Here is an 11,003-nt window from a genome sequence, read left to right as displayed (position 1 = left end):
ATAATAAAGGTTTACTTTAAAGTGTATCAGCCACTGTAGGCCTACCATAATTATTTATTTATTTATTTATTTATTTAGATAGATATAGTGGCACTCATAAGTTTAAGAACCCATGCTAAAGTTGACTAAAAAGAGGAATAAAATCATCTTTTGGAAATTGATCTTAATGCCTTAATTAAACAATTGAGGAAAAATCCAACCTTTAAGGACACCAATTTTCTTTGACTGAATAATGTATCGTAAATAAATAAATGTTCTTCCTTAAAATACGTAAGTAAGTACACCCCAATGTTAAATTCCCATAGAGGCAGGCAGATTTTTATTTTTAAAGGCCAGTTATTTCATGGATCCAGGATACTATGCATCCTGATAAAGTTCCCTTGGCCTTTGGAATTAAAATAGCCCCACATCATCACACCCTTCACCATACCTAGAGATTGGCATGGGGTACTTTCCATAAAATCATCTCTCAATGCAAATCAAACCAGCTATTAGGCTAACAGACATAAAACCATGCCAATGGTGAAGGGTATGTGATGATGTGGGGCTATTTTAATTCCAAAGGCCAAGGGAACTTTATCAGGATGCATAGTATCCTGGATCCATGAAATAACTGGCCTTTAAAAAAAGAAATCTGCCTGCCTCTATGGGAATTTAACATAGGGGTGAAAAAATACATTTTTTTGCTTTTTTTTTTTTTTTTTTTTTTTTTTTTTACACCATCGCTTTGGCCCCCTCATGGTGATGCGCCCCTATGCGCCGCATATAGTGCATACCCACTTTTTGTGCCACTGCCTTAGGATAATGGTCCTCTGATGTTACCTCTGTTAACAGACAGCAGATCCTCATCTGACAAACTCACACACAGAATCAGGGGCTCTACCAGATTCAGTACATTGAGTACTAAAATGTAAAATCTACAATGTTCATTCCCCACTTTTCATAAGCCCCAGGGTCATAGTTTCTCTATCATATTCAGACTATATCTCCACTGTTACATAATCCATATGTACCGGTCCGAGAACCAAGGTTACAATGTAACCAAGCGGTCTCGCCCCATAATGGAGCAACACTTCAACTAAAACTCAAAACTCACCAAAATCACCAACATGTAAAGGTTTTCATGTATGCATCGTTGTTCACATAAAACAAAACAATTTAGAAACCATCATGATGGGGCTGCATATAGTTGTGTGCAGACATTTTTCCATGGTAAAGCTTTTAGCTATTTATTTCATTTGTGTCCATGATATGCTGCATTGCATTCTGAGAGTTTCTTCATAGGAAAAGCCTGTTTATTTAGCCTCTGATAGTTAACATCATCCATATCAAGGAACATAAATAACAGTGTTAAAAGGCACAGGGCAATGTTAAACAAAACAAAAAATAAACAGTACATTATACAATACAGTTTCATTATTTCCTTTCATATTGCCTAAATACTTTTACATGGCAGATTATGCACATGTAAGTATAATAACAGCAACATCAGATCATTGCATGGCCAATGTAGATATGGAATATGGGTGTTTTGAAAGGCAAAAGATAATTTATTTAAGTCAACCTCTGCACTGCATCAAAATGAAACAAAATGGCTGAGGACTTTAAAAGACATTTTTGAAGTCATGAGTTACACGCTCTTTGAAGGACGAGGCAGCACCAGCTTCAGCCCAATGTCAACTACACAGGAAGGCATGTAAGAGAGGGGGATCCAGAGAAGCTTGGCATCCCAGCCGGGGCTGTATCTGGTGCGTGGGTGGGCAGCAGTCAGAGCGTGCTCCATGCAGCTGGTCACTTTGGTGAGGTCGGTGTCGCAGATACCATTCATGATCAAACGCTGGACCTTGATGTCTTAAAATGAGAAGCAATGAAAAGATACAGTATTTCATGCATAAAACATAATATTTTAAGTTTAAATTAGGTGATTTTTTTATTACTTCACCTCCAAATATATGTATTGTCTATAGAGTGGGATTCGTGATATTTTAAATTCCTAGATTTACTTAATGTTAAAAAGTTGTTAAAGTATGTGACAGTATCTTTTTGATTAGATTGGAAATGTTATGTTGCCTTCAGGTACAGCATAGCATAGAGTTTTTATATTTTTTTATATAGAAATACAGAACAATATGAATGCTTTCCACATTTTGGCATTCATTGCTAAATAGGGGACACATTTAGAAAGATTAGCATACACTCACATTACATTGTGACTAAGCTCATACTATACTTTAAAAACCTCATAACTTTCAGTATAGGAATGAGATTTTAAAGGCATACTATGTAACTTTTCCCTCTTCGGTCCCCCTACAGGTTGTCTCATTGGAACTACAGCTGCGCGAGCTGTAGGGACCGAAGAGGGAAAAGTTACATAGTATTCCTTTAAAAGGTGTCTTTTGATTGTGAATCCCAAACCCAAATCAGATACAGACTTTTGTTTTTTGTAACATTTTAAATAAACCAGTGAAGCGATGCTTAGTTACTCAGAGTTTGCATTATGAGTCCAAATAAAGATTAGCAGTCTACTTACATTTATCAAGGTACTTGTCTCCGTAGCTGGCTTGTACTTCAGGGCTGAGCTGGTTCCACAGGCGATGCAGCTCCTTCTCGAGGGGTTCCAGGCTTGTCACTGCGGTCTTGAAAAAGCCTGGCTCAATGATGCACACATTGATTCCAAAGTAGTTGATATCTCTCCTGAAAACAGAAATGTCACATAGAACAGCATTGTACATGACACTTCATAGTATTACATAAACAACAGAGCTTGAAAGAAGTTTGTGACATTGGCTGCAACCTTTAGCATGAACCTTTTATATCATAAATGGGTTTAGTAAGAAACAAAAAAACAATAGATGTAGTACATATAAATGCAGTAAGAGTGTCTGGTCTAATGAGCCAATATTTGTCTGCTTGGCAGATGTCTTAGGCAGTTTGTTTTGTTGTTTAATATAAAACCCTGTCTGCAAACCAGATCTCCGTCATGGGACAATGACGCTATGAAGATTATGACTTGAATTAAATTTGTTCTTATATTTAGAACAAGTCTTTCTAAATAAGGGGAAAAATAGGATTATTGAGGATTTGGGGGAGTTTCTGCTTCTCTCAGTTAATAACAATAAAGGTTAACTTGCTCCACAAACTACTTTCTTGGTGCTTAAGAAAGCACACAGGTTGTTACAGTACACTCTTATATGTGTAATGTAATGTTGCTGAGTTTGTGTAAGTCTTACCTGAGGCAGTCAGAGAAAGACTCCACTGCAAACTTGGAGATGCAGTATCCACCACCGTTTGCAGCTACCCTGCCCAGCACTGATGCCACATTCACAATACGGCCGCGAGCCTTTTTGATGAGGGGCAGGAAGGTCATCGTCATGGCAATCACTCCATTCATGTTGACTTTCAGTGTCCTATGGAAATCCTCCACTCTCATCCACTCTGAAGGACCCATGGGTAATGAGCATCCAGCATTGTTCACAATACCCCAGAGTCCTACAAAAAAAATAAAAGACAAAAGGTGGAATAATATTTTATGTCACAGATCTGCTTTGTGAAACGTAATTAACTCTGTCATCTTATATTTAAATAATGCAGCATCGTCTCTTACCCTTATCGTCAACCTCAGTCTTGGTCCACTCCATGGCTTTCTGGATGCTGTCCTGATTGGTCACATCCAGCAGGATAGTCTTTAAATAAGGCCCCGCCGCTCTTTTCAGGTCATCAGCTCCCTTTTCCGTTAGACAGCCAGCCAGCACGCGGAAACCCCTACGGTCGAGCTTCTTACATAGCAGGTTTCCAAAACCCGAGTCGCAACCGGTCACAAAGACATATTTGTTAGAGATGTCCTCAATCTGCAAGCTGTCTCTGTACAGCCACACGATAATCCACAACACGACAAAGGTAGCACTGATGTATGACCAAGCATTTTCCCTGAAAGAGAACAGAGAGGAGAAGATTGGACAAGAGTAAGGCAGGGATTTGACTTTGAGAAAAATATTTTAGATGTGTAAGCTTGGGGGCTTTCGGGTTAAGCTACAGCTGCCAAATGCCAAATCACAGTGTAGCTTTGGTAATTCTTACCCTAAAAGGTCGTAGACAAACTGCATATCCATGCTGCTTCCAGGATTAGAAGTGGGGTTTTTGGTCACCTGGAGGATTTAGTGCTTGTTGAAAAAACAGGTTGAGCAAATGTTATATTGCAAAATACCAAATCCGATTTGTCAGGAATGGAAAGTAGAAATACAGACTTATTTCAGGAATCCCCATAACCAAATCCCTACTCAAGTTAATAACATTTTAGGGTTTATTGGATCTTTTTGATAAGTATGGGATACAATGAGTTTGTTCCCGAGGGCCTTGTGCTTGTAATACAGAACTGCTTTGGGCACATGAGAAATCTTTGGATAATACTGGTATGGAAGAAACAAAAGGCATTTGTGAAGGAGGGGGACCTGAGGAGGGAGGGGTGCATTGTTTTGAAGCATAAATGTAATGTCCGTGACAAAGCTGCTTAAGCTGCTCATTCCTGAAAACAATTAGTTTTCTGGCTTATTAGTGAGAAAAGATACTTCTATAGGTTGTGTTGTCATTGATATCAAAATTGCCTGCAGACTTAAATAACATACAGTACCCATGCTGTTAATGTTTGCATGAGAGCATTAATTAAAACATAATTGATCCTGAAAAAATACAACCCAGGTTAAGCAAATTCAATTTCACAACACTAGTTAATACATAATGTGAAATATACCAGAATACCTCAAATATTCATATAAGTCAATGTAATTTGATCAGGTAAAACTACTCAAACGTAAAACCTTAATTACTGTTTTCTATAAAAAATTGTGTGATCATTAATTTAATTACAGAAGTTAACAAGTAGAAAAAGACCCAGAGCACGCAAAAAAGAAGTACTTTGTAATTTGTTGGGAAGAAAGATAATTATATATATATTATCTTACCTTTTTCCTCTTTGTAACAAGTGATGGATCTCCACAAGTTATCCGTCCTCTTTCCCCTTCTTCTCCTTCTAGGTTATTCTTCTGTTTTAACTCAGAGAGGCTGGTCACAGAGAGGCTTTATCCATTTTGGTTTATCCCTTAAGACAATTCCGCAATTGGTAATCCTCAAACTGTAACCACTTGGTTTGTTCTGTGTGTGTGTGTGTGTGTGTGTGTGTGTGTGTGTGTGTGTGTGTGTGTGTGTGTGTGTGTTTGTGAAAAAGAAAAAAACACTTTACAAAATGTGAAATTGGACATCAAAGTTGAGATCTTGTTTTAGCTTTTCAACCTTCTCACAGTACATTACCTACTTTCAGATTACTTTCAGATCAGGTTCTTTCAAATATTTAACATGAACCTTGGCCTTTGTTAGAACTAACCTGGTGGTTCCCAGGGTATACAGTGAGTAATTTACGTTTTAAGAGTGTTAAAATTTTTTTATAATAATCCCACGTTTAAGCCTTGAGCACTGCAAAAAACACATTGGCTCATTCAGTTCACTGACCTATTACATCAGTGTTAAAGCTTTAACAATATATGCAGTATACTCTGTAACTGCACTCTGCAATGCATGTCTTCAGACTAATCAGCTCATACTGCGAGATGTTGACCTTAAACAAGAAGTGGCCATTGTACCATACATTGTATTGTGGCTTATCAAAGTGTTAAATCCACAGAAACCTGATGCAATAAGGAAAGGTATGGAACTTTTTCACAGCAGACATTTTGACTTTTGTCATAGTAGGAAAAACACAGCTGAGATTGATAACCTTAATTATGGCTCAATTCCATCAAGTGTCCCAGTAAGCTATTTCAGTGAGTCAGCATGCACAATACCAGGGCCTCTCCTAAGTGGAATGCAGCCATCAGGTTTTGAATACACCTGTGCTTTTCCTACTATGACATGTCAACATGTCTGCTGTGAAAAAGGTCTATTTTGTATAAACGTGACTAGCATCCTCCATAAAAAACTATAACTTTAAACTTGCCCAGAGATTTTTGTAGGAAATGTTGGCTTAAATAAGGATATATTTTTACAGATTATGACCGTGAAGCAAAACTACTTTTTTTTTTTACACAGAAAAATGGACATGTCAGATGCAAACTGAAGGATCAAGCGTGTTGCTTATGAGTTCTTGACACTGGTTTTCTATAATAGTACGCAGTGAATTTAAAGTGCAATTTGTTACCAAACATGCCTGCAATTACATGAGTGAACTCAATAGCTATGTGCGTCATGACATAACTTTCTTTTACGTCAGACATTCCATGAATTGTCCAATCACCCTAGCCAGGCAAATATGCATCCAGTTATTGTATTTAGCGGTTTAATATGTTTAAAAACATTGTCCACTGACATCCTTCTCACAAGAGGATACTTTTTAAGTAGCCTGCTCAAAACACCCCCCCTTTTCAAATCAGGATCCTCATGCTCATTTTTCTTTGTCCTTTTTAATTTATTTTTGTATAACAGCTGTTGTGAAGCCTTATGTATATATACACTTTAGTGGAAGATAAAAATCTATTAAGCCTTGTTTCATAAGAAAAAAACACCAGTGCATTGTATGACTTTATTAAAAACAATGTTGCATCACTAAATGATTAACAAGTTGTCTGACAAATACAGTGACATCATAACTGTACATAAAAATATAATACATAAACAAAGACATACATAATTTAGATATCAGGTGCTAAAAAAAGCCTTCCTATAAATCGCTTTTAGGAGAAACTACAGATAAGGAGACAGGTTGCAATTTATCTGTGGCCCCTTAAACCTACACCTAAGTTTTTAAGTTTTTACATGTGGCACCTTAAAAAATCCATACTGACATAGTTTTCAATTTTTAATTGAAGTCACTGCTAAATAGATGTTAGACCCATTTCAGATTTTCAGCATAGCTCTGGACAAAGTAACCATCATCATAAGCCCACTTAGAGAAGCAAAGTCATTGCTGCTTGCATCTTTGCTGATAGGAGTCAGCTGGATTGCATTCCAGTGTGTTTGGCTTCAGCTGTAAATGTTCCACTATGAAGTTTATGAGGAAGCAGACTGAGGTTGACCCTTGTGTACGTACTCCAGAGCTGTGGCGATGGTCCTCATGTCCATCTCAATACTGCGGGCCCAGTTTTCCACATCCCCAATTTCCTGTTCAAAAAGAGAGTATAGAAACAGAATTAGCATTACCACTGTGTACATCTACCAGTCTTACCTATTATCAGGACCAGCAACAGGCAAGCTTAAATCATCTGCAGGCACCCTGTCTCCTCTGTGAGGATGACATAAGCTGGATTAAAAGGATTGGAAAGTAATTCATGAATTGCTTTTACCACCTGTCAAATCTGCCCAGATCTAGGACCTGTATCAAGGCCTTTAAGTTTTGATGAGTCACTGTTTGCAACAAGACTTTTGGTGGTATTCATTTTTCTGAAAATGGTGCACAGTGGGATAGGATGTAAGTAATCAGAAGATGTTAAAGATGGGATAAGAAGATATTGTTAAATGAAGCAATATTACATGAAAGGGTGTGCTTTAATGTCATTATTGGTATAACAGTGATGCGGTCAGGACTGAGCTGTTGTCTACTTGTTGTATAATCTGCATTATATAACAAGTAGATCTGCCCAGACAGTAGATCCAACGAGGTAGTTCCTTACCGCATCACTGTCGTGCCAATAATGACATTAAAGCACAATCTCTTGTGTAATATTGCATAATGTAGGAACACTTGTGATTAGGGCTGCACAATATATTGTTCTTTTTTATCGTCATCACGATATCAACTGGCACAATAAACACATCGCGAAAGGCTGCGACATATCGCGAACGACACTCAGAAATTTTGTTTTAGTTGAAAGACAATATCAGTTGAAAACTGCACTTTTGTCTTTCATATTCAATCCAATGTTCAATGTGTTCAATAAACAAGGATGGAAATGATTTCCTTTCATTTGTTTTAAATTCAACAAGCAATTTGTTGTATTTTAGCAGACTATTGACGACAGCAGCAGAAATGCAGAACTGAGTACACTTTTAATATCTGGTTATCGCAAGTAATATCGTTATTGCGATATTTAACAACGTTATCGCATATTCTCCTCATACCGTGCAGCCCTACTTGTGATACACCCACACCACACAATTACTGCTAATCTGCTATTAGGTATATGATCTTCGGGACCTCATATCATTTACAGAATCCAACTTTGCAAATTGCAATAAATAAGTAAGTGCACTTATTGATTTGACAGCTGTAGGATTATAAAACAAAGTTGATATTTCACAGAAAAGCCTTGTTTTTTTGTGTATTTCTTGCCGACACAGGGTATCCTACCTTTAGAGCCTGATTGAAACCCTCCACCATACTGATCCACTGAGCAGTTTGTTTGGAGAACTGGCTCGCCTGCACTTGGAGAGTCTTCACCTCATGGTCGAGCTTACGCTGGTTAACGTACGCCTGGGCAACTCTAGTAAAACAGAAACAACAATGAGAACTGCTACAGTATCATTAATACATGCAAATATAGCATTATTTATTCATATATCCATGTGAGAGTAGGTTTGTTTTTGATACTCCAAAGTCTTCATCATTTATCTATTTATATTGGAAATAAAAAAAACTGCAACATAACTGCATGGGTACTGTATTGTAATTTTCAAACTAGACTACAAATCTTATCAAGTCACTAGGATTTTGGTCATAATCTTTTTCGTAAAAGGAACAGCACAACAAAGGTCTTTTCATTCCACTCTTGTTCTTTAAGCTGATTGTCTTGGTTTCATCACAGCTTTCACAATATTAACAATCTTAATGTACTATTTCTGGTTGTGTCACACATTAAGGCAAATTCTTCCATGCAAAGAATGGATTGCTTTATTTAACTGGTTCAGAAAAAGAGGTTGGTGGGTTAGCTTGACTGAAATCTGTTAGGGAACCGTGGTACCTAGACAATCTATACCTTTGACTTCAAGAAGAAGATTTTAAGAAGAAGAACATGTTTATGACACAGAAGTAGGCTAGTACATATTTAGTACATGCCTTGTATCTGGAACAGGAGTACAGTACTCAACCATTGCTACTGAACCAACAAAATGAGAATTTGCTGTTACTGTAAAATCTGATATTTAGTAGAAACCTTAATTACCTATCACCATGACAAATACTGTAGTAATAAAATGATTAGTCAATCAAAAAAAAAATAATCTTAAACAATTTTATCAATAGTCACTTATCAAGCAAATATGCAAAACATTTGCTGTTCCATCTCCTCAAAAGTGAGAATACCTTTAGGTTTTTAACTGTTGGCTAAGGATAACAAGCTATTACAAAAAATAGACAGCCCAAGTAAGATTAGAGCTCATCAGGATTAGTTGATTATTCGCTTAGTCAACTGAAAGAAAATAATCACAAGCTTTTCCCATGTTACATCATTGTAAACTAAATATCTTTGGGTCAGACAGAACAAGACAATTGAAGACATAACGGCATACGTCAGTGTTTTCTGACATTGTATACTATATGAGTAATCCAAAAAATGAATTGGCAGATTAATCAATAATTAAAATAATTGTTAGTTGCAGCCCTACAAATTATAATTAAAGCTACCTTTATAGGCTACTGGCTACTGCAGATGATTCACAGCTACAGTTCAAACTAAATATAAACACTGCTTTCTGTTAAGTGTATTTGTGAGTGAGTCTTGGTCAAGAGTTTTACAGAATTATGTGCATTATGCTGGGAGGGTGCCAGGATGTTAACCCATCCTAATTCCTCAACTACCACCACTACCACTAAGTTACTCTACAACCAAAGAGGCTTTGCTACAACCATGAAATGGAATAACAGGTTGTCTGCCAAACCTCATGAAACAAAAAGAGAAACAGCAGGGGACTAGGAGCAGAATTTCCATACCCAACATTGAGGTGGTCTACCAGGGCTTCTGTCAGACAGGTGGCTGCAGAAATAGCTTCACGCCTACGTCTCTCTGTGCACGTAAAAAACATTAACACAGACAAGTAAATCGTCAGTACTATGGTGGACTTCTGACACACTCAATCAGCTTTGTTTTTAGCATATGTTAGCACGATAGCTAACAAGTCACTCACCCTGCTGGTCCTTCCGCTCATTTTGCTTCGCCTGGTGCTCCTTTAGTAAACGAGACAACATCTTCAGTGGTCGTTGAGATTAGCTAATTCGTAAATGGTTTTATTCTTCTTTCTTTAAACTAGCTGAATTTAATAACATGTTTTCTATGAGACGTCGGATACGCTTTCAGCTGACTAGCTAGTAGCTACCGCTGTCCGCTATCACGAGACCAGCTCGAGGGAGGACAGGAGTGGGCGTACCCAAAAATGGCGTCTCGCATGCAGCCATTAATCAATGTAATGCTATTTTGTGTTATTAATTAACGCAACACACAGTGTAGTAATAAGACCAGTTAGTATACTGCAGTGTTACACAGAATTGAAACGCAAGTAATTGCTCTTTATCTTTTTTATTTTTAATTATGAAAAATAGTTTGATGCCAGATTCGTCATGGCGATTTCACCTTCAAAGTAAAAGTGTACATAATTAAAAATAATTCCATAACAATTTACTGCCGCAGCTACTACTACTACTATTACTAATACTACTACTACTACTACTTTGGTAATGGTGCCCCATTTGTAAAAAAACATGCATTTGTGGGATGAGCAGCAGCGCTGAGTATGTGGGTTCCGCCCATGAAAAATTCACCAAATCTTCTCTGCCATTGCCAAACAGGTTATTTTGCTGTTGCTACTGATGCTTGTTTTGAGCTTCTGGTACCCCCAGGTGCTGCCAATCAGGTGCTTGATTTAGAGATGAGATTCTGCAACCAGTGGCAATCCCATATCTCCACAGTCTGGGACTACCTCCAGAATGTGGGAGTGGAGAGGATGGACTGGCCTGCCAGCAGTCCTGACCTCAACCCCATTGAACACTTGTGGGTTTAGCTTAGGCGTGTTGTTCGTGCCAGAGTGAC

General features: G+C 37.6%; 2 protein-coding genes across 2 annotated transcripts; both read right to left on the bottom strand.

Moving 5' to 3' along the window:
- Nucleotides 1-1,529: 1,529 nt before the first annotated feature.
- On the bottom strand, nt 1,530-5,092 carry LOC116051415 (retinol dehydrogenase 5-like). The gene is made up of 6 exons (XM_031301819.2): nt 4,959-5,092; nt 4,078-4,160; nt 3,605-3,927; nt 3,231-3,489; nt 2,531-2,694; nt 1,530-1,851 (listed from the first exon to the last, which is right to left on the bottom strand). The coding sequence occupies exons 2-6, from the start codon at nt 4,107-4,109 to the stop codon at nt 1,631-1,633; spliced, it is 999 nt and encodes a 332-aa protein (XP_031157679.1). The 5' UTR covers nt 4,110-4,160; nt 4,959-5,092; the 3' UTR covers nt 1,530-1,630.
- A 1,462-nt stretch (nt 5,093-6,554) lies between these two features.
- Nucleotides 6,555-10,374, bottom strand: bloc1s1 (biogenesis of lysosomal organelles complex-1, subunit 1). Its single transcript, XM_031301820.2, has 4 exons — nt 10,105-10,374; nt 9,911-9,983; nt 8,333-8,465; nt 6,555-7,146 (listed from the first exon to the last, which is right to left on the bottom strand). Exons 1-4 carry the CDS (start codon nt 10,163-10,165, stop codon nt 7,036-7,038), a joined length of 378 nt encoding a protein of 125 aa, XP_031157680.1. The 5' UTR covers nt 10,166-10,374; the 3' UTR covers nt 6,555-7,035.
- Nucleotides 10,375-11,003: the final 629 nt, after the last annotated feature.

This window comes from Sander lucioperca, chromosome 6 (assembly GCF_008315115.2).
Source record: "Sander lucioperca isolate FBNREF2018 chromosome 6, SLUC_FBN_1.2, whole genome shotgun sequence".
Classification (NCBI taxonomy): domain Eukaryota; kingdom Metazoa; phylum Chordata; class Actinopteri; order Perciformes; family Percidae; genus Sander; species Sander lucioperca.
The sequence above is the reverse complement of the archived record's forward strand: the minus strand, read 5'-3'. Positions and strand labels throughout refer to the sequence as shown.